At 38.1% G+C, this 24,944-nt stretch overlaps 1 protein-coding gene across 3 annotated transcripts in view; it reads left to right on the plus strand.

Moving 5' to 3' along the window:
* The window catches only part of KCNAB1 (potassium voltage-gated channel subfamily A regulatory beta subunit 1), a 340,450-nt gene that overhangs the window by 277,537 nt on the left and 37,969 nt on the right, over positions 1-24,944 (plus strand). For all 3 annotated transcript variants that reach the window (XM_041734022.1, XM_041734025.1, XM_041734026.1), the window contains one exon: positions 6,682-6,768. In XM_041734022.1, coding sequence (XP_041589956.1) covers positions 6,682-6,768 — 87 coding nt within the window. The remainder of the gene's footprint in view (positions 1-6,681; positions 6,769-24,944) is intronic.

A 24,944-nucleotide genomic window follows, 5' to 3' on the forward strand; every position in this document is an offset into this window, starting at 1 on the left:
CCCTCTCACTCTGCACCTCTCTCCACTTGTGTGCTTGCTCATTCTCTCTCTCTCTCTCTCTCTTTCTCTCTCAAATAAATGAATAAAAATCTTTTTTCAAAAAAGAAAGATAATGTTGAATTTGAAGACAATCATTGCAGTTTAGAAGTTAAAAATCTTTATTAACCTATAGAGGGAACTTGGAAGTATCTTAGACTTCCACTGGAAAAAAAATAATTTTGGCATTCAGTCATGTAACATAGAGCACCTGGCTGGCTCACTCACCTGGCATGTGACTCTTGATCTTTGAGCCCCACATTGGACATAGAGATTACTTTAAAATTTTTTTTTAATTAAAAATGGGGATTTTTGAAGCCAGATCTTGGAGAATATGTTTATATTTATGTTTCATATCTATAAATAATTTTTAACAGTAATAATTATATCAGTTTCCAAAGTTTTTGTATGAGTTTGGTATTTTTCACTAACTTTTAATATATTTGTAAGCACTAGGCTTTGAAACCAAACAGTGGCTCAAGTTTCAAATGTGTCATTTATGAGGTAGGGGACTTTGTGCAAGTTACTTAACCTCACTAAGTCTCCATCTCCTTGGTTATACTATGGGCTATAAATATTCCACCTCACAATGTTACTATACAGAGACTAAAATTAGATAATTCACATTGAGCACAGTATCTGTCACATAATAAGCACTTAATAAATGTTATTTTTATCATTATCATCATCATTCTTAATAGTGCAACTGTTAGTTTTCATACCACGAATAAGGGCACCCTTTACTAAGTAACATTCTAAGACCACCACAGTGCATAAGCTCATTCTAGCATGAGAAAAAAAAGTCAAATTCCCAACCCAAACAAAATCCCTTCAAAGTAAAACCTCTTAAAACTGTTACCTACTCTAGTACTTGCCCACGTGACTTGAGTCATCTACCATGAAGTCTGTCCATAAGAAATAGCCATCCCCACCAAAAAAGAAATAATCCATATTAGCTTGTTGTACCAAGCTGAAAAACAAGGCAGCAGTGTGCTACCTAAAAAGTTCTTGTCCCTCTTTTCTTTTTAATCTAACTGATTCAAAAAGAGATTTAGGAAATGGTTCAGGATGTCAGTCAACAGAGAACATAAAATCGAGGAGAGAAAGATGGAGAAAAGGTTGCTGTGCTTTTATTAAATCTCCATTGCTTTAATATTTACCAGTGTGTCCATAATTTCAAAATTCTCTCTTTTCAATCGGTTTTTTCCTAGCCTCAAAGAACTTAACAGAAATATCTTAAATTCTCTGTCCCTTTAAATAAGTCAGGAAATCTCTTAAAAACTAATCTCTTGGGATGGATAAACCAGTTCAGCTGAAATTCAGACTGACCCAGATTCAAACTTTAACACAAAACTTCAGGCTTTTGAGACCAAAGAATTGGAATGATTTATTAGTATGTTTATTTAGTAGTTCATAGTTTCAGCTAAAGACAAAGATGTTAATGAGTCCAAGAGCATCAGCTGAAAGGATATTTCTAGGCAGGCTGAAATTAGAGAATTGAATGAATTTTGTAGAGAAAAGAAAAGGGAGGACATGAGATTTCTAGACCCAAAGTTTGAAGAAGTTTACAAATCATTATCCTTGGGTTTCACTGATAGTTGTTTTGTGATGGAGGTGACCTTACTGAATACCAGAGATTCTTATGCACAATAAATTTAGAAAGTGTTCTTAGAGGCCAAGACAGAAGTCCAATTCATGTAGGGTTCAGGCCACTTGAGTGCTGATGACCTTGGCCACCTGAGCTGGTTTACAGAGTGTAAAATGAGCTTGACTTGCACATAATGCAGTTTTGAAAAAAATCATATGAAAGACCTTTTCAGTAAGCCCAAGGTCCTTTACTTAGATCCTGTTAGGAACAGCATGCTCCTTAGATTCACAAGGCGGAGGTAGAAATTTCACAGCGGGAGGTTTACTATATCCATTTAGAATCCCAAGGTCCTGTCAAGCTCTGAAAGTCTATTCATTCAGCCATTCTACAAACATTCGTTAAGCCCCAGTTTTTTGCCGGTGTTAAAATATAGCAGATCAAGTTTCCTTAGTATCTTATATGAAAGAATAGAATTAGGTTGGTAAGTCAAATTAGAAGACTAAGTAAACTGTGTGCTTTTATTGGCAGAGGCTGTGTCTGAGTGTACATTTGTCCTTGAGGTGAATGACCATTTTGTTATGTGATTGAAAACATAAACTCACTATCATTTTAGGAGTAGGAGAGGAAAATGATCTGAGGAACTACTTAGACCTTTTCAGTGAATGGCAAATGCCAATCTCAACTTATCTGGATGTTTATTTTTAAAATATAATTTATGATTTTTTTCAATGAAAGATTAAATTTCTTAACAGATGGCTTCACCACAAATTCTTTCCCAGCGTTCCATGTTCATACTAAACTGAAATCGCCCACTCAGGATAACCGTGTTTCACAATGGGAGGAGCAGCACATACGTTATTCTAATACAGCCAGTTTTTATAAAAAAAAAAATAAGCAGATATATCTTGAGTCATAACTGAGAGGTCTGCCGAGAAGTTGGGAAGTTATATACAGAAAGAGTGTTCTTCGTTTAAGGCAACATTTTTTTCAAGCTAGAAAGGAAAGCAAATGTGTGGATACAGTATGTTTGAATAGAACCCTTGCGGAATCTCCAGGCTACCAATTTCCTTGTTTCTACTCATTCAACAGGCAACACTGAACACCTGATCCATTTCTGACCATGCCAATCTGCTTAATTTCTGGAATGAGCATATTTCTTTAGATGTCTATGAAACAGGCTTACATCGAACTAAAGTTTACCTTATGAACAATACAGTTCCTATTAATCTTCGGAACCTAAAAGAAAAATGAACTTAGACTTCTTTTTACTATAGTTACTTGAAAGCTGTTTTCTTTACATAACATAATTTATTAGCCCATGGACTTTTGAGGAATTGCCAGTTAACTTGCAGACATCTTCTCAAGGACAAGGAGCCTTTTCTCCTGCTTCTGCTATATTCACTCCCACAGACACAGGGTTAGTGCTGAGGAAAAGGCGCATGTCAAAAGTGCCTTCAGCAAGTGCATTCACCGCACTGGCACACTTATCTGCCTTATGTTCTGATTAGCTGCCCAGATGCCCCTCTGCAGCCATGGTCACTGCATTTTTGCATGTGTAACTTAAAACTATACCTGGCCCCAAGCCAGTGTTCAACAAACATTTGCTAAGTGGAGCCGAATGTGACTATTTGCTTATTGGAGATGAACCCTAAATGGCTTTCAAGGAGACATTTATTGAGTTTGTCTTTATGTTGCTACAATTTAGCTATTTCTGCAAGATTAAGGCATTCCAATGGGAAAGGGCAGGAGTGCCTGATTTGGTTTGTAGTCACATGAAAGATTAAAGCCAAAAGATCATTTCACTCTATTTTGTCTTTGAATAGATGAGGAAACCAAGTCCCAAAGAGGCTAAAAGACATCAGCAAAGTCACATTCAGCCAGCCCAAATTAGTACCCTGGATCCCAAACCCTTTGCCTCACCTGCACAGAGACCTTGCCTCTGAATGCTAGGCTGGTCCATCCAACTGCCAAGAGCTCTGTGTGCTTGACTAATGTGCTGCTCAGACTTATGTGGCTCCCACCAATCTGCTTTCCCCCTGACTTCCCTGTCCTACTAATAGTCACTTCATTTTTTAGGCCAAAAATCTAAGGGTCGTCTTTGATTTCTTGACCTCCATACTCTGTCCAGCACACCAGCAAGTCCCCCCATTTCTACTTACACAGTTTGTCTCATATTTGAATGCTTCATCCTGACTTGGCCCACTTGCTCTGCTGCTGTAACCTCTCACTGGCCTTCCTCCCTGCTTCCACCCCTGCCTCCTCCAGGTCATCCCCAGCAGACCCATGAGCAGCTCAAAATGGAAATCCAATAATGTCATTCCCCCTATTGAACTCCTCATGTCCCAGCCCCCCACCAATGATGTTCCATCTCAAAGTAAAACCCAGAATTTATACCATGTATTTCAAGACGTCATGTGATTGAGATTTTCAAAGTTGGGAGCAGAGTCTCTTAAAGGCACAATCTCCTACTTCATTTCAAAGTCATCGTGGAAATTCAGGTGGATCACTGACATGATATAGCCCATCATTTCTTATCTTCTCTTGTGACTATACTTGAATCTCAGCTTAAATATCAAGGAAAAAAAAATGCCTTCCAGAGAAAGAATTAAGAGGTGAAGAACATCCAATAACAGCAAGACTGACCTTCGTAGCAAACCATTATTTATGGGTGCACATGATGTTACTACCTTGAACAAATGAACCTGTGCCAGAGATGCTCTCACTATACACTGTTTGCTCCTTGGAGAGAAAGACGGTGTCCATGTATCTTTATACCCCCAGGGCCCCGCGCAGTTTGGGGATCATATTGGAATTTAGCCCATGCTCAGGGCCTGGGAGAGGAAATGACTCAAGTCACCACACAGCACTACAAAGGGGTCGAACCAGCTGCAGCTTTTTCTTGTTACTTTCTGACCATGCTGAGCTGCTCAGAAAAGACACTAGAAGATAGGGCCATTATCAGAAGGGGGGGGGGGGGGCACTTGCTTCCAGTACCAGGAAGGGCCAGAACTGTCACTAAATGCCACTCTCCAAAACCAGGAGGTCCAGTGAAAATCTTTAGCATTTAGTGTTTGGCACCTCTCTTTCTGAACCTTTCCAGATGTGAGCACCACTATGGTAATTACTGCATTTCTATAGACTGTTGTGCTTACAGAGTGTTTGACAGCTGGTTTAATTTGCTCTTCCAGAGCAGTGATCCTGTTATCTCTGCTGCAGATTAGAGACCTGGGTCACCAAAAAAAAAGGGGGGGGTGCCAAATAACCCAAGTAGAATCACACAGCATGCAAGAGTACAGATTTTCAAACTTTCCAACCTGTGATGCCCTATTATTTGTTCGTTTGGCTGTTCTGTCCTCCCCTTACTTCCTCCATACATATAATTGCTTCCAAAAAGTGGCTCATATCAATGTGCTTTTTAAGGTAAATTTCATTTCAAGCAGCCCCTTGAAAGAGCTGGCGATACCCCAGGCCTGAAATTCACTGCCGTTTTTTGAGAACAGGCATTGGACCTTGTAACACCTGTCTGCCTTAAATTCTTCATCAATGCTGCTTTTTAACAAGCCACCATCACAGACAGTCCTTTCTCAATGAATGAAAAATATTTCCGGAACTATATCCAAGCACTTCATTTTCCTGTCAGAAAAGTAATTGTGGCTGGCTGGTAAACCAGGTTGAAAAATCAAATTTAAATGAGCCAAATTTAAATTTATAAGAGCCTCATTTAACATGCAATTAATTTTATGCCTATAATAAAAAGAGAAAAACCACGGGTCTTCCTGAGGAATTAACTAGGCTGATAAGGAAGTGCTATGCCTCATGGAAATGAGATAAGATGATTCTTGAACTGTCATCCTTTTGGTTGCATAATATTATATACAATACATTCTATTTCAGGGATGTATTAATTTTACTGAAATCATTTTTTCTGAGTTCTCACAGGAATGTGACCAAATAGGGCTAAAACTTAGATTATCGGTTCCATATTTTTTTTAAGTTCTCATTACCTAAGTCTTTTTTAGCTTCTAGTGTTTTCGTTTCTTCCCCAAAGAACAGGGAATAATAGAAATGGTAGAGCTCAGCTATATTTAAGCTTCCTCAAACTTTGTTCCAATTAGTAAAATGTTCAGCAAAACCTTCATTTGCCAATCCTTTTATTCCTGTTACAACCCATGTGTGCATTAAGGTGGGGTTGGCAGTCATTTGTTTCTGACTTATACTATTTTAATGTTTTTGATGTGCAATAAATATATTCCATTCCAGTGTAAGCCCATTAAGTTATTCATAACATGACGGCAATTTGCATTTTTCAAGAAGAAAGAAGTGAAACTCTTAGCTACTTTTTATTCTAAACTTTGCTTCTGGATACTGCCACAGATGAGTCACTGTGAAAGATCATTACTGAGGATGTTTTCTAATGGGATAAGACTACTAAAATCATTGAGAAAATTATAAGACTTTTTTTAAAGATTTATTTACTTATTTTAAAGACAGCAGGGGGGTGGGTCAGAGAGAGGGTGTGTGTCTAAAGCAGACTACATGCTGAGTGTGGAGCCTGATGCAAGGCTCAGTCTCACAAACCTGAGACCATGACCTGAGCTGAAACCACGAGTCAGACGCTGAACTGACTGTGCCCCCCTATAAGACTTCTCTTTGTTGAGGACAGCCAGCCTCTGATATATTTTTTAAGGGTTCTAGGGGCCAATTAATACATCATTGCATTCAATATCTTTTTGAAACTAATAGTGTTTTTTTAAAGTAAATTTTTGTAGGAAACCAAACTTTATATCTTTTTAAAATTGTATTTAAATTCAATTAATTAACGTATAGTATATTATTAGTTTCACAGGTAGAGTTCAGAGATTTCTCAGTTGCATATAACACCCAGTGCTCCTTACATCAAGTGCCCTCCTTAATGACCATCACCTGGTTACCCCATCCCCTCATCTCCCTCTGCTCCAGTGACCCTCAGTTTGTTTTCTGGAGTTAAGAGTCTCTTTAACTATCTCTAATAGTGCTTACATTTATACTTTTTGTGTTTTTCCTGCCTCTGTTCCCAGGATTGAAGGGCTCCCTCCAGAGGCTGCAGCTGGAGTATGTGGATGTTGTCTTTGCAAATCGACCAGACAGCAACACCCCTATGGAAGGTGAGTGAAGAAATTTGATAGAAGACTTTAGAGTTATTGATTCTAGCTTGATGATTTATTTCACTAACAGTAGGAAATGAAATATATTCAGACCGATTTGATTGAATGTGAAAAACGAAAACCTTTACAGTCGATGTTTTTCGGCCTCAGCATTTACCCTCAAGCCCAGAACTCTGCATCCTGCATCTTGCATCTTCTTTCATTTTTGAAGTGTTTGCAGACATTGGAATTGTGGCTCCTGCCGGTTACAGTGCTCACTCTTTCCAGGTTCATTTCACTTCTCCAATTTCATCAACTGAAACAATAAAATTAATTGGAAGGGGAGTTTATAACCCAGCCATCATTATTTTGGAGTAAGTCCCTCGATGATCTTCCTCTTTTGTAATGACTAGGTCTGATTAGCTTCCAATCTGTGGTAACAAGAGCTAAGTGCTACCATGAGCAGAGGTTTTACAGGAGTGACTACAAAATGAGACTCCTTAGTTGCAATTTGGCTTTTGATTCTCAAGGATTTGCAACATTGTATTCCCATTCTGTTACAGCTGTTTGAAGACAATAGTCAGGCATCTCCCTGTGGAAACTTTGAGAATGTTCCTAAAACTAAATTTTCATCAATTTACAGTTATTTTTGGAGTCTACCTAAGATGATTGAGAAAGAAGATAGTTTTTGAGGACAAATTAGAATGTTCATGTCAATTGAGATTCAGTAATAGGGGTTAAACTTACCTGAGGCGAATAAGAACAAAGATATTGGGGCACCTGGGTGGCTCAGTAGTTGAACGTCTGTCTGCCTTTGGCTCAGGTCAGGATCCCAGAATCGTGGGATCAAGTTCCACATCAGGCTCCTTGTAGCAGGCCTGCTTCTCCCTCTGCCTGTGTCTCTGCGTCTCTCTCTCTCTCTCTCTCATGAATGAATAAATAAAATCTTTTTTTAAATTATTTTTTAAGATTTTATTTATTCATTCATGAGAGACACACAGAGAGAGAGGCAGAGACACAGACAGAGGGAGAAGTAGGCTCCATGTAGGGAGCCCGACATGGGACTCGATCCCGGGTCTCCAGGACCACGCCCTGGGTAGAAGGCAGGTGCCAAACCGCTGAGCCACCCGGGGATCCCCTAAAATCTTTTTAAAAAGAACAAAGATATTTGGGGGATATGAGGGAAAAAAATGTTCTGGTCATTTGAGGCTTGTAATATACATTTACACATTTTCAAAGAATTAGAATAAGGTAATTCTATTTACTATTCAAAATTACACTGAAGATAAATTTGTCCTTGATGATTCAAAAGGTAGCCCAGGATCTCATAATAAATCAGGTGTTATAAAGATTTATTCATGCTTAGAGGGTTATAGAAGTTACAAATGATTGTACATGTGCAAGTATATATGCATTTTTCTGTAGGTTGCATTTCTGAGCAAAAAAAAAATTCTGGAAATTATTTTACTCATCATTTATCTCTTAACTACAGAGAAATATTAAAAATATATATTTATATATCTAATTTCTCTTAGAGTTTCCCGCTTTTTTAAAAAATTTTTATTTATTTATGATAGCCACACACACACAGAGAGAGAGAGGCAGAGACACAGGCAGAGGGAGAAGCAGGCTCCATGCACCAGGAGCCCGACGTGGGATTCGATCCCCGGTCTCCAGGATCTCGCCCTGGGCCAAAGACAGGCGCTAAACTGCTGCACCACCCAGGGATCCCAGTTTTCTGCTTTCTTGATTCTGAGTAAATCAGGAGTTTATTATATGGCAACATCAGTGTTGGAAATTCATAAGAATTATCCATGGAAATGATATAAAAATAGATATTTTTATCAAGGCAAAGAATAGGTATTTCATAAAGCAGTCATAAGCATCTTACTAGTGTAAGAAGTGCTTATTGCAAGGATAATATGATGTCACATTCTCCTCAATGACACATTTAAAGAGAACACTAAAGCTATCTGATGAACAAAAGCATTGAATAAAATGCTATTTGGTGGGGGCTTGTGAAAACTGAAATTGTTTTCAATTTTAAATGCCTAATGCCACTATTTTCCTCTTTGAAAAATAGTCCTTTGCAATTATACCATGTACAGGATAGAAGAGCATTTGGGATTTTTCCAGGTGTTGGGTTTTTGTTTTTTGTTTTGTTTTGTTTTCGTTCATTTTGCACACTCTACCCCGTGTCTAATTTTAGAGATACAATGCAGGAGTCTCTCAAACAGAAAACATTATAATTTGCATTATATAACTATAGAAGGAGGAAGTTCTTAATTAGGATCTAAGCTATGTGATATTGATAAGATACTCAATTGTGTCTGTTGTGTAAACACTGATAATCTGCTGAAATTTAGTAGAAGGAAGCTTCAGAGTGCTAAACAAACAAAAAACAACATTAAAAACATGAGATTGCTGCCCCGAAGAAATTGTAACTGCAGCATTGTCCATCCAGCCTTTGCCAGAATTGGAGAACATGTTCATTTTTCCTCAGTTTCTAATATAAAATTCCACAAAGCGGAATATTTTATCAAGCTATTTTATCAAAAGTCATTGTCCAGGTTCAGAAGTCTAGTGAAGGAGGCCAAACAACAGATATTTACAGTTGATGATAAGGTCAAGGCACATGGCTTTTTGTAGCTCTGCAGCCATCCACCACTTCATGCTGGAATGTAGTCAGTTCTCCCCACCCTCTACCATCCACTCCTAGCTGACCTATCAGGCTCTAAAGCTTATTCCTTTGGGAGGATTTAGCAGGGACATACCACAGAAATTCCTCAAGCAGGACTTGTTCTAGATTGAAATAGCTCCCCTGTAATTTCTCCCTGGCTTTCAGAAAATGTGTATCCTTAAACTTATTATACTCATTTGTTCCAAGGTGGGCCCGATGGAGATGCCAGTATAATACTTATTCTCTGCACTTAGTGTCTTCTACTTCACTGTAGCAGAGGGCAGTGCCAATCTGGGCAATAGAGAGAAGAAACAGGAAATAAGAAGAAAAGGAGAAATAGGGGCGCCTGGGTAGCCCAGTCAGTTAAGTATCTGCCTTTGGCTCAGTTCGTGATCCCTGGGTCCTGGAAATCAAGCCCCACATGGGGCTCCCTGCTCAGTGGGGAGTCTGCTTCCCCCTCTCCATCTGCCACTCCCCCCAGCTTGTGCTCTCTCTCTCGTACTTTCTCTCAAATAAATAAATAAAATGTTAAAAAAGAAAAGAAAATGAGAAATAGGGATTTCCAGGAGGCCTTGGGTGCATTTGCTCTCCTAAAAATGGCGTCTATTTCTGGATTCCATGTTGTTATTAAGATTCATTTTTGCAATGATTTTGTAAGTCATAAGTTGTGTGTGAGTGAAGGTTGTACATGTACAATGGAGTCTATCTTAGAGGGCTATTAGTGTTTCTAAAAACAGTACAGAAAGTAAATGTTACATATAATCAAAATTACCCTTCAGAGTCTTACAGTAGCTGTTTGTTAGTCCATATTACTCTATAGTTTTTAATTATTTTTCAATTTCCTCTGCAAATACAGTGACAAAACCATCATTGGATACTTGCCCAGCCCCTAACTCCCCTTTTTCATATTTTGAAATGGCCAGAAAATCCTTAATATCATTCACATACTTTTTGTTTGTTTCAGTAACTCATATTGGCAATTTTAGGCTTGATTGCATCCATTCCTGTCTAATATAAGTGATGCAACATTGGCTGCCAAATGCATATTGATGAATTTTCATATATTAAATCTACATATGTTGGCACTGTGCTGCATGTGTATATTGGGATAGCTCATATTAGAGCCTTAGCATTTGAAAATCATTTTTATTGGTTTCAATTATTCCTATCAACTCCATGGAGCCACAACACATGCTAAGCTATAATTTGGGTGAGACACCTGTTTTAAACCCCAGGGACCTAATGAGAGAGCCCAGCCTGGCTTTCTAAGACATGTTTTAAATAACTTTGACTTAAGTTTATTAAAATGCCAACCCCATTCATTTGATTAGCACCTTGAAAGGATGTTAATTGGGAACATTTCTAAAATAAACCAAGATGAGTTTCATTCAGTTTCTGTGTATCATATAGCATCCAACTGAGCCAGAGAAGATTAGCAGTAGCATCTTCTTCCTAGTCTATAGGCATCATATATCCAATTAGTTGTTGTCTTCCCTTTTTTTTGGAAAATGAATAGACAAAAAGTGAATCCTCTCAAAAGAATAGCTGTAAATTCCAAACGTGCAATCAGCAGAGAAAGTGGTAAGACACAATTTGCAGTCTGCAACCTTGAGATGCAGTTACATTTTGCAGCCATGGGAAGATGTTCCTGACAACAGAGGAGAACTCTTGTACTTTTTCCTCTGTCCTTCTTGTTTATTTTTTCCGGTTCACCTAGTAGTAAGTCATTTTTCTTTCACAGCATCTGCCACGCCATCTGTCTCTGCTACAATATCTGGCATCGATGGCATGTGTTCCAATCCCAGAAAAAATCAGCCCCATATCCCATTTCTTTTTTCTTATGCTGCTGTATTCTTACCAGTAGAGTCACGGACAGTTCCTTGTGCTCTGTGCTACTCATATTCTTAATTCTCTCATTTCCATAAATCCCAGTGTGTATTTCAAAATCTTCTCTTGAGCTCAAAAGAAACTTAATTCCAACATGAGTCATGCTAGACAGGGATAGACACAGCATTTGTGGGTCGGAGGACCTGTCCTAGGAGTTTTTTGGTTTGGTTTTCTGTCATTCCCAAGTGCCAGGCTAATTTCTCTCTCTCTGTACTATTCTCATTGCCAGAGAGGAAGTGATTGAGCATTACTAGAGGGCAAGAAAGGAGTCTACAAACCATGTACTACTTGTGAATAACAGAAAAAAGAGGGGACCTGTTTTTATTTTCATAGCCCTTTAAAAGGGAGAGAAGAAATCCCACTAATTTGTTGATCTGAGAATATGATGATTTTTAACTAAAATCAAATTTTAATTTAAAAAACATTTGGAATTGAGCCTTCTGACTTTTATTTAGTGCTTTTTGCCAAAACTTGTTAATCTCACAGACTCCTTTAGTCATTAGATGTTATTCCCAACCTAATACAGTTCAAATTATTTAAATTTTAAAAATTTTTTCCTGCTAGCTGGTCAATGCTATTATAAGTTATACAGACATAAATAACTCAGATGTCTTTTTTAGATGAGACAAGATCAAAGTTAGCTTCACTTAGTTCCCACAATATCATCATGTCAAACAGCCCATTCATTCCGTAAGTATTTACTTCCTTCTAAGCCATCTTGTTTGGTGTTCCCAAATGCAAGCAGGAATCCATGGATATTCAGGAATATAGGATACCTAATGATAGCTCAGAAAATACCAGAAAGTAACAAACATTACACCATCCCAAAATTTCTCTGTATTTTTCAATTTCAGAATACTGGATCTAGATATTTAGTATCCAAAGCAAAGATTTCAGAACAAAAATTAATGACCTAGAAATACCACCTAAGCATAATGGATCATCCATTATCTTTATATTGTTTTATCTTCCCTGAAAGACACTCTCAGGCTTTCCCCCAAAACATAATAATAGCAGGAAGAAATCTTCTGCAAATAGTCACTAGCAGGACTAAATATTATGCAATTCATATGTTTATTTGAATTTTCTATTAGCTACATTCAAAAGATAAAAAGAAACACATGAAAACAATTATAAAAATATACTTCAGGAGTGATTGGCTGGCTCAGAGCATGCAACTCTTGATCTCAGGCCTGTAAGTTCAAGCCCCACATTGAGTGTAGTGATTACTTAAAAATAAAAAATCTTTATATATATATATGAATATATATATGAATAAATTTAATATATATTATAAATTCATATATATGAATAAATTTAATATATATTATAAATTCATATATATGAATAAATTTAATCCAACCTATAAAAATATCATTTCAACATGTAATCAAAAAGTATTAATGAGATTTTTTTTTCCACCCTAAGTCTTTGAAATCTGTTGTGTTTTTCACCCTTGTAGCATGTCTTAATTTGGATCAGCCACATTTCAAATGCTTAATAGCCATGTGACAGCTCAGCTGTCCCAGCCTTTCAAACCAGAAGGTTAAATTGACCTAATGGGTTCTAGAGGCCCTCAGACAACTGAATTTGACCACAAGTCTATAAACTTTACTTCCAGTCTGGCAGAGCACCAGGCACATAGTAGGTGCTCAATAAATACTTACGTATGTATGTACGTATGGATGGATGTTTCAACGAATGAGTAAGCACATGTTGAGTGATTGAATGAGTGAAGTTCTAAAGTTAAATAGATCTGAATTTATTTTTCTCTACTTGAAAACCTGTCTTGGTTTCCTAGTATCTACAAACATCCTGGCACCTGGTCTACTTCACATTTTTCAGGGTTATGTTAAGGACAGGTTGCTGGCAAATATCCCCAGGACACCCTTATATTCCATTTCTTCTCGTAGCAACAACAGCAGCATCTAGATGCCAGGTCTTTCTCCAGAAATCTGACTGATACCTAAATGAGCAGAAATGAATGGAGGCATGATTCCTTGGCAGTTCAGTTGCCCCTGAGGTCAACTATATCAGATTAAAATTATCTAATGCATTTAATTTATGATCCTGGCCAGGATGCTCCTGAGAGCCTCTAGAACCCATCAGATCCGTTTAATCTTCTGGTTTGAAAGGCTGGGACAGCTGAGTTTTCAAGAAATTAATTTGGAGAAAATGATTTTCATATCCAAGAAGATGAGCCAAAACCTACCAATCCTGTGGCGCAAAAAAAAAAAAAAAAAAAAAAAAGTGTTCCAATTTTACTAAATCAGTTTCCATTTTAACTGCAAATTCACCAAAAATTGCACTGCTATTATAGACCTATTCAGCTGATGTTTTATCCTTTACAAAACAATAAGACGTTTCATAAAAAGAAATTTATTTCATCCATTCTAAGTAACAACATTGGGGATGGGTGGATTCACTTTAGTTCTTTTGGTATGTCTTTTTATAAAGTCTCATGTTTCTATTCACTATGGACCTCTTCATTGGAACAATATTTCTGCAGAGTGGACTGGGGGACCTTAGATGGGGAACACAGCTTCAAATCCTGGCTTTTTTTTTTTTTTTTTTTTTAATCCTGGCTTTTTAACTAGACTGCACACCCAGGGTAAGTTACCACCCTCACTGAGGCTTAGGGTTCTCACCTGAAAATGGAGGTCACAGAAAATGAGTAACTCTGTATAGGAGGGGAAAACAAGCATAAGCCCCTTTTCTAGAATGTCCTGTAAAACGTACATACATATAAAACTCCACTGTTTCTGGATTTCTTCTCAGAGGTGACCATAGGAGAAATCCAAGGCCCTGAAATTACAATGTGAAGAAAATCAAATAAAGGTGCCCAGGCTGCAGAGGCAACCAGGGTCTTCAGTGAGGTCACATGGAAATCAAGGCACAGCACTGGCTGTGGAATTTCCTTCTAGCCCATTGTTTCTCCCTGGAAGTTTGTTCTGAAATCCTCCATGCCCTTTATAATTAGTGTAATCAGATTTTCCAGGGTTAATCTATTCACTCGAGCCTGTGATTTTATTTTCAAAAGTCTACCTAGAAAAAATTCAGTACGAGGATTTACTCATTCATTCAGTTGAAATTCACTGAATATCTACCATATGCCAAGCATTTTTCCATGCACTGGAAGAAGAAGTTAATAAATTAGGCAAACATCCTGCCTTATAGAAATTACATTCTTGTGGGTGAGACAGGCAATAAGTAAGAAAGCTACATTAGATGAGGATACTAGTATGAAGAAAAAAATAAATCCTGGGAAGAGGATAAGAAGTGTGAGGGGTAGATTTTAGATACCGTGTCCAAGGGAAGTCTGAGGAGCATATAGGGGGAATAGCCTAGCCTCCCACAAAATAGGAAGGGTGTAACTTTGGATTCAGACACTAATTGAGGTCATCTTTCTATTTCTTCCTAGTTGTGTCATTTTAAACACTTTATTTAACCTCCCTTATCCTTATAACTTTCCTTATCTATAAGATAGAGATACTAATTTCTACTCTATAGAGTTATTATGAAGATTTTTTGGAATGATATATACAAAATGTGTATAATGTTCCTTAGTATACAGTAATTACTAAAAAAAAGTTGAAGGTATCTTTTTATGTTGTTGTTGTGTGCATGGTCCTGCTGTGAATTTGTCATGTGGGAAATGACCTTGAAGTACTAGTAGCCTCCAAGTCCACTACTAGGCAATCGTAGAGGTCCCAAAACAGAAAGGCTCACACAACAAATTAACATGCATGGATCACATAGCTTATTAAGTCAAATAAAATGCATAGTGAGAAACACGAGGGAAGAGATAGGGACAATTAAAAACAATTAGGATAGAGTATAAGCAGGGAGAGGGACCCAACGACATGAATCTTGCAGCCTGCAGTGTTCGTATGGCCTGTTTTCTCTCTCTGCCACATCGGCCTTCCCTATGGGGATGTGACTGTAACAATCAGATTCAAGATTTGGGCAAGAAAGCTCAATAGACAGAAGGTGCTGGGGTCAGTCGTACACTTGATCTCTTGGAAAGACTCAAGGATAGATTTACCTGGCCATTAGCCGTAGCTCAACAGATAGCCTGATGTATAGCCATGGACCTTTTGCATTTCTTGTGCACAGGATTTTTGAAGCCACAATAGGTACATATATTTCACGTATATGTAGTATCCCTTGAATGTTTGGTGTCATCCACAAAATGGATGCATCGTGGATATCACATTTTCCCATGCTTCCACCTCTGTACTCAGCACACACATTTTCTACTTTGTCTGTGGCTGCCATGACTCAGAGGTTACTAACACTGAGTCATACCATATACATTACATGAATTCTGCTTATGTCTCACAGGCTACTTGTTCCTCTATGCAGTTCCATTAATTATCCTTACTTCTCTTTGTTGAACAGGACTGAATAATCCTAAGTAACACAGCAAAGGCACTTTACAGAGTTCACCACTCTTAGTTGCTGACCTCCTGCTTCAGATTGGCAGTCTTTTATGGGCATTGAAAAATTGTTAACAGAGACCCCCAAAATCCTTAAACATGGATTACTCTGATATGCATCAGAGCCCTGGTTAACAAATTATCTTTTCCACCTGGGTCCATAGAATGGGAGCCTTACAAAAACAACCTTTATAAGAGCATACTGAGAAATTTTTTTTTTTTTTTTTGCATACTGAGAAATTAAGAGCGCCAAGGCTACAGAAGATATGTGATGAGCTGGCTTTAAAGAAAATTATATTCCAAATAATTGTGATCATCTAGGACTGTATTTTGTGCTTTCTTTGGAGGTCAGAGGTTCCCAACCTCATTTCATAGAGTCCTGGTTAGAAAGGAAAAGCTGGAGAAAAGTATGCTTATATTCTGTGCAATTTAGCTGCTTCCTCTGTCATCTCCCCCTCTTTTCCCTTTCTTTGCATCCTAAGTGAAAACAGAAGAGATACAACCCCTATCTTTAGTAAGTTACAAAAAGAGAACGTGGGCCATGTGTCTGGGAGCCTGTTGTACCTCCTCACCACAAAATCATGGCCCTCACCAAGCTCAGAGAGGGTGATTTTTTGGTTTTCTTTTTTTCTTAAGTTGTTTTTAGTTAAGAAAGGGAGAGAGATTGAGAGAAAACAGACATGGCTTCTGCTTAACCCAGCTGTCAGGTGGAGACAGAGCTGCTTAGTATTCTGGAGCTGTGGGTTTGTGACTCATGTGAACTTCCTTCTGTGTGCTTTGTCATCTCCCTAGAGTTGTGACAAGAATTACCTCCACATTCTGAGAGGATGTCAACTCAGTCTTGGGGGAATTTATCTCTGTGAGTTCCTTATCGTGCTGTAGTTGATTGGCAGGGACATGGGTAGGATATGGAGACCAACATTATCCAGTGCCCTAGCCCAGGAAGGTAGGGCTGTGGATTTTTAGCAGCCTGTCACTCAGTGTTTACCCGCATGCCGATTCAATGAGCAGAGCCACCTGTATCATTGCTTACCTGGCATTCTCAGACAGTGGGGATAAACAAATACCCTTAAATCTCTCTCTTACTTTCTGGAGAAGAAAAACGAGGTAATGAGAGAGTAAGTGGCTCTCTTAACCAGCCGCCCCTTGGGGTGTTTAATATGTATCATGAAAAAGTATGGAGTCTGCATTAAAAGGAAAAGGGTGCTAGCTTTAGGTGCATGAATTTGGTTGAGTTGCTCAGACTTCTGCTTCTTAGTTTTTCATTGGAAAATGGCAAATAATAACAACATCACCTTGCCTAGCCATTCCTAGGATTGTTGTGGAGATAACATGACATAATATAAGTGGAAATGTTTCATAAACTATAGTGCCCCCATACAGATATTTTGAGGTTGTTATTATTACATAAATCTACAATTTTTTTTTTTTAATTTTTATTTATTTATGATAGTCACAGAGAGATAGAGAGAGAGGCAGAGACACAGGCAGAGGGAGAAGCAGGCTCCATGCACCGGGAGCCTGACGTGGGATTCGATCCCGGGTCTCCAGGATCGCGCCCAGGGCCAAAGGCAGGCGCCAAACCGCTGCGCCACCCAGGGATCCCTAAATCTACAATTTTAAGTATACAGATGCATAATGAGGTATAATAACTGAAGTGTCAACCAGGCAGTAAGACACGACTGGAAAAAAAAATATATATATATATAAATCCCACTTGATTATAGTGAGTGATTTTTTTCATGTATTGTTGGATCCAGTTTGCTAATATTTTCTTGAGGATTTTTGCATGTGTGTTCATCAGAGTTATTGGCCTACAGTTCTCTTGTTGTGTGTCTTTATCTAGTTTTCATATCAGGGTAATGCTGGCCTCATAGAATGAATTTGGAAGTTTCCTTTCCTTCCTGTTTTTTGAAACAGTTTGAGAAGAACAGGTATTAACTCCCCTTTAAGTGATTAGTAGAATTCACCTGTGAAGTTATCTGGTCCTGGACTTTTGTTTGTTGGAAGTTTTTTTTTTTTTTATTACTGACTCCATTTCTTTCAAATGGTAATCAGTCTGTTAAAATATTGTTTCTCCTTGTTTCAGTTTTGGAACATATGTGTTCCTAGGACTTTACCCCTTTCTTCTAGGTTGTCCAATTTATTGGCATATAGTTTTTCATAGTATTATCTTATAATCCTTTATATTTTTGTGGGTTTGATGTTTATTTCTCTTCTCTCATTTGTGATTTTATTCATTTGGGTCATTTTGTTTCTAGATAAGTCTGGCTAGAGGTTTATCAATTTTATTGACTTTTCAGAGCATCAGCTCCTGGTTTCATTGATCTTTTCTATTGGTTTAGTTTCTATATCATTTATTTCTGCTCTAATCTTTATTATTTCCTTCCTCCTGCTGGCCTTAGACTTCATTTGTTGTTCTTTCTCTAGCTCCTTTATGCATAAGGTTAGGTTGTTCATTTGAGATTTTTCTTGCTTCTTGAAGTGGGTGGGCCTGTATTGCTGTAAAAATTCCTTCGTAGAACTACTTCTGCTGTGTCCCAAGGGTTTTGAACTGTTGTGTTTTCATTTTCATTTGTTTCCCTGTATTTTTTAACTTCTTTGATTTCCTGGTTGACCCATTCATTGTTTGGTAGTAGGTTATTTAACCTCCATGTATTTGTGGTCTTTGCAGATGTTTTCTTGTGGTTGACTTCTAGTTTCATAGGGTTGTGGTCAGAAAAGATGCATGGTATGACTTTGCTCTTTTGGAACTTGTTGAGTTTGTTTTGTGGCCTAATATGTGATCTGTTCTGGAGAATGTTCCATGTGCACTTGAAAAGAATGTGTTTTCTGCTGTTTTAGGATGAAATGTTCTGAATATATCTGTTAGATCCATCTGGTCCAGTATGTCATTCAAAACCATTGTTTCCTTGTTGATTTTCTATTTAGGTAATCTGTCCATTGATGGAACTAGGATGTTAAAGTCCTCTATTTTTATTGTATTTGTATTGATTAGTTCCTTTATGTTTGTTATTAACAATTTTGTATATTTGGGTATTCCCATGTTGTTGCATAAATATTGCTAATTATTATATCTTTTAATTGGATTGTCTCTTTTATGATTATATAGTGTCCTTCTTTGTCTCTTGTTACACTTTTTGTTTTAAAGTCTACTTTGTCCAATATAGGGATGCCTGGGTGGCTCAGTGGTTGAGTGTCTGCCTGTGGTTCAGGACGTGATCCTGGAGACCCAGGATCGAGTCCCAAGTCGGGCTCCCTGTAGGGAACCTGCTTCTCCCTCTGCCTGTGTCTCTGCCTCTCTCTCTCTCTCTCATGAATAAATAAATTTAAAAATATTTTTAAAAATAAATAAATCAAGTCTACTTTGTCCAATATAAGTATTGCTATACCTGCTTTCTTTTGACACCCATTTGCATAATGTTTCTTCATCTCACTTTGAACCTGCAAATGTCTTTTTGTCTAAAATGAATCTCTTATAGGCAGCAAGTAGATGGGTCATGTTTTTTTTATCCATTCTGTCACCCTATATCTTTTGATGGGAGCATTTGGTCCATTTGCATTCAAAGTAATTATTGTTAAATATGTATTTATTGCCATTTTATTAATTGTTTTGTGGTTGTTTCTGAAGATTTTCTCTGATCCTTTCTTATTTTCTTCTTTCATGGTTTGCTGCTTTTCTTTAGTGATATATTTGGGTTTCTTTCTCTTTATTCTTTGCATATTTATTAGTAGTTTTTTATTTGTGGTTACCATTAGGTTTATATATAACATCATCTGCATATAGCAGTCTATATTATGTTGATGGTTATTTATGTTTTAACCTATTCTTTACTTCTCTCCTTCCCATGTTTTAGGTATATAGTGTCATCTTTTACATCCTTTTATTTTATTAATTCCTTGACTGATTTTTTTAAAGATTTTATTTATTTATTCATGGGAGACACAGAAAGAGGCAGAGACATGGTTCGAGGGAGAAGCTGGCTCCCTGCAGGGAACCTGATGTGGGACTCGATCCCAGGACCCTGGGATCACAACCTGAGCTGACAGCAGATGCTCAACCACTGAGCCACCCAGGTGCCCCTCCTTGACAGATTTTTTACAGAAATACTAACTTTTACTGCTTTTGTGCCTTTTACCTTTATATGTCATTTTTGTTCTTTCCTTTTGACAACAAGAGTCCCCTTTAATATTTCTTACAGGGCTAGTTTAGTGGTTGTAAACTCTTTAGTTTTTGTTTGGGAAACTCTATCTCTCCTTCTATTCTGAATGTTAGCCTTGAGGGATAGAGTGTTCTTGGCTACAGGTTTTTCCCATTCACCACTTGGAATATATCATCCCACTCCCTTCTGGCTTGGAAAATTTCTGCTTAAAAGTACACTGATAGCCTTATGGGGTTTCTTTTGTATATAACTGTCTTCTTTTGTCTTGCTGCTTTTACTAATTTTTTCCTTTATCACTATGTTTTGTCATTTTAATTACAGAATATCTTGGTGTGGCTCTGTTTTTGTTGATTTTGCTGGGGGTTCTCTGTGCCCTTTGGATCTGGATATCTGTCCTTCCCAAGAACAGAAGTTTTTAGCTGATCATTTCTTCACATAAATTCTCTGCCCCCTTTCCTCTCTCTTCTTCTGAGACTGCTGTAATGCGATGTTACTACATTTGTGGAGTCAGTGAATTCCCTGAGTTTGTTCTTGTTTTGCATATTTTTTTCTCTTTTGTTTAGCTGGATTACTTTCCATTACTCTGTCATCTAGGTTATTAATTTGTTCCTCTGATTCTTCCATCCTACGACTCATTCTATCAAGCATGTTTCTCATTTTGTTTATTGAGCCTTTTGTCTCTATATTATTCCTTATCTCTGTGTTAATGGTCTCACTGATGTCCTCCACTCTTTTCTGCAGTCCACTGAGTAGCCTTATGAACGCTGCTTTAAATTCTCCATCAGACATGTTACTTATGTCTGTTTCACTTAGATGTCCAGCTGTGGCCCTGCCCAATTCTTTCATTTGGGACAAATTCCTCTGTCTTCTTATTTTGTGTAAGTCTCTGTGCCTGTTTTTGTGTTAGGAAAGTCAGCTACATCTCCTGTTCTTGAGGGTAATGGCTTTATGAATAAGAGGTCCTGTAGTGCCCTGCAGTATATTATCCCCTGTTCCCCAGGGCCTGGTGGTACTTCTGAGGGTGTTTCCAATGAGTGCTGTGTACACTCTGCTGTTTTGTCCTGGCTGCTTTATCCTTCAGGCCAGTTGTCCGCAGAGGTTCTCCTTGCTTGTTGTGAGCAGTGTTTGGTCCCTGGCCTGAATGTGGTGTGTTTTAACTAGCTGTTCTCTAGTCTGCTTGTGAAATAAGACCTGTTGCTGCTGCCACTAGAACCAAAGTCTCACAAAACTGGGTTAAGAGAGGTGTTGGCAAGGGTTTGGGATGGTCTTTTGGGGTAGGGGGTCCACTGGTGGGATTGAGGCAAGTGTGACTGGGAAGGGCAGTTCTCCCAGAGATGGGTGTTGGGGAGCAGCACTTGATGTAAGCAAGTTAGGTAGCGATTATCAGCCTACACTGGTTTCCACAGGTGGTCCTGTGCTTGTGCTGAAGGGCAGGGGAAGGAAGTGGCACCTTGCCAGTTCCTTTGTTCTTGGAGGGGTCTCTCCATGAATATTGCCTCTCTGGGACATGCTCCAAGATGAGCAAATAGTCTTCCTTCTGTGTGCCCCATTTGCTCTTCAGATCACTGTTTTCATGCTCTATGTCTGTGGGCTATTTGCCCTGCCTTTTCTCTGAGAGCAGCCCCCAATGTCCTCCAAGCTCTCCCAGAGCCAAGCACACTGCCTTTTAAAGCTCTAGGCTTTAAGCCCTGATGGTTTCAAGAACTCACAAAATTCAGGCCCTCTCACTTTCCAAGACAGTTGCTATGGGGATTTGTTTTCCCTGTGCATTCCCCTGTGTATTAGTCCGTCTTTCATCTTTCTCTGTCACGATGGCTCCCTCCACATCACAGCAGCCACCATCCACTTCTCTCGAGCTGCATCTCCACACATCCTACCTTCTTCAGTGTGGCCTCTTCCCTATCTTTAGTTGTAGAGTTTGCCAGTCTTCAGACAGATTTCTGTGGTATTTGGATGATATCTTTATCTAGTTGTATTTATGGGATGAGACAAGCCTAGGGTCCTCCTCCTCTGCTGCCGTCTTCTCCTCCTCTACCTGGATCCATGATTCAATTCAGAATCCCACATTGTATTTAGCTTCATGGCTTTTTAATCTCTTTTGGTCTAAAGCAGTTCCCCCACCATTTTTTTTCTCTTTGATAACATTGACATTTTTAAAAATTCCAAACCAATTGTTTTGGAGAATGTTTCTCAGTCTGGATTATCTGATCATTTTTCTCTGATTAGATGAAGCATTTTTGACAAGAAGACTATGTATGTGATGTTGAATTCTCAGTATTTTCCTCAGAGGACCCAGGAGTGTCACTGTGCCCATTATGGGTCATGTTAAGGTTGATCACTTCATTGAGGTGATATCTGCCAGTTTTTCCCACCATGATACAGTACTCCTTTGACTTGGTAATTAATAGGTAATCTGGGTGTGTGATTCTGTAAGACCACATGAATAACCAGGTCCTCTAAAACCTGGTTTTAGCATCTATTGAGGATCCCTGCTTACTCATTATTATGAGTCATGCTTGTTCCACATACTAGTTACATATGTTTAAATACCTAATTTTAAATCAATCTGACTTAAATTATACATGAAAAAATTTAGCTCTAATAAGTTTCAGAAAACAAATTTGTTTGCTTTATGAGAAAATACCATTATATTCAGTTATAATTGGAAGCTTAAGAAAACCTTGTTTGCATATAATTCACAGTCTCCACAAATTACATTTGTGGAGCATTTGGCCATTTGTATAACATGAATCCATGATGCAGAGACATCTCCCATATTCCACCAGGGCCCTCCCCTACAAAATCTTCCCAGGAATCCAAAGACTTGAAAGTTCACTTCTACTTTGGCAAGTAATTGTTAATGTTCAAATACTGATAAAGATTATAAGCTACAAATACTCAGCCTCTGCAGTTTGGAATTTATCCATCCTTTCTAAATGCATCCCTATGTTAAATTCTGAAAAATGAGCTTGTGTTGTGACTAGCTTCAATGAAGCCAATCATACAAAATTAATGGTAATTATATGAGATACTTTTAAACAACTTTTGGAACCCTAGTACAGTCAAGCCAGAATTTACTTATATAGAGAAAATTTGTTTGTTTTCTATATGGCTAGTGGATGAAATGGATGGCAACTGGGAAACAATAGAAAGGGAAAGAAAGTAATTTAGCATTCACAGAACTCTCTTTTACTTGGAGAAAGAAGGAAAGTGTTGTATCATTAACATGGAAACTGGAAATATATCTGGTAATGGAATGAACCTAATTGCCACTTAGAAATGAGTGCTTTCATCTAGTAAGACAAGAGAAAACAACAAACTGATATAAGAACTCACACAAAGCTTAAGAAAAACCAAAAAGGGAGGTATGGAAACCAAAAAGAAAACCTGGGGAAGGAAAACACTGGTGAAATTTTGTTCTCGCATCCATTTCCCTACTCTCTTCCCAAGCCCAGGACAAATATTGCAAGATCCTTTCTCCAAAAACCTACAGGATGCATTTTAAATGTCATCTTATAGCACTTAGGGTGGCCCATCTTATAGCACTTAGGGCGGCCAACATGGTATACTAAAAAAAAAAAAAAAAAAAGAAAAAGGTCTAAAGCCGGTCGCATTCATTTATTTATATTCTATTAATATTATTGAGTGCCTTCTATAAACTAGGCATTGTTCTTGGTGCCTGGGATATACAAGAGCACAAAATAGACAAAGATTCCCACCCTTGTGGGACACATTTGATTTAACAGGAGAGAGAAGGAATAAACAGTGAAACAAAAAAATTAGATTTTTTAATTAAAAAATTAAAAATTAAATTAGAAGGTGATTGAGTAAAAAAAAAAAAGGGGGTAATTGAGTGTTGTGGGAAAAGGAAAAGGTAGAGCAGAAAAGTGAGGGTGGGGATGCTCGGGGAGTTGAAAGTGGTCCCTGAGAAGGTAAGATGCCAGAAAAGACCTGAAGGAGTAAATGAGTAATTAAGAGGGAGATAAGAACACTGTTTCTGGTACAAAGACCCTGAGATGGGAGAAGCTTGTTGTATTTGAGGAACATCATGGACATCAATGTGACTGCAGAAATGAGAAGGAAGAGCATAGGAAAAGAGTTTAGAGAGATTATAGAGATGTTTGGCAGCCTTCTGAATTTTGGACAAAGAAGTGCCATGACCTGACTTACAATTCTGTAGGTTCCCTCTGGCTTGGAATTAGAGTGAATTATAAAGGGGCACATGTAGGAGCAGAGAGACATTCTAGGAAATAACTTAGCAACTTAGGTGAGAGATTAATGGCTCAGATGAAGGTGCGAGCTGTGGAAGTGTAGAGTTGCATAAATAATGAACACAGAGCCAGCAGAGTTCTGATGTGTTGGATGTGGATGTAACAGAAAGAGGAGTGGAGAATGACTCCAAGGTGTTAGGCCTAAGTCACCAGAAGGATAGAAGCTGCTAGAAGCTGCCATTAACTAATAAGAGGAATACTATAGGTGGAGCTGGTTTGTGGGGGAAGACCAGGGGACTTGAGTTTGAGATGTCCCTTAGCATCCACATGGAAATGTTGAGTGGACAGTTGGACAGGCCCGGGATGGAGTTGTAAATGTGGGAGTTGTCTGCATGTTAAAGATATTTAAAACATTGAGAATTGGTAAATCATATAGGCAATAAAAGTAGAAAGAAATGGCAGGAAAAGGACATAGAAAGAAAAGACCAAGAACTGAGCCCTAAATAAACAAACAAAAAATATATCAAGGAGGAAAATGTGATCAACTGTATCACTGCTACTGATGGGTCATATCAGACGAGGACTGGGAATTGTCCATTGGTGTTAATGGTACAAAGATCATCAGTTACCTTGATGAGAGCAGCTTTGGTGAAATAGGGAGTGGGTAAGGGAGTGAAAGCCACCTAATCTCTGAGTCTGTTTCATTTGGAAAACAATGAGAGAAATCTCTTGGTTTAGCATGACACAGTAAAATATTTCTGCTGCTTTCTCTTAAAAAAAAAATTACCCCAAAAAAAAAATTACCCAATAAATAACA

Source organism: Vulpes lagopus, chromosome 19 (assembly GCF_018345385.1).
Source record: "Vulpes lagopus strain Blue_001 chromosome 19, ASM1834538v1, whole genome shotgun sequence".
Taxonomy (NCBI): Eukaryota; Metazoa; Chordata; class Mammalia; order Carnivora; family Canidae; genus Vulpes; species Vulpes lagopus.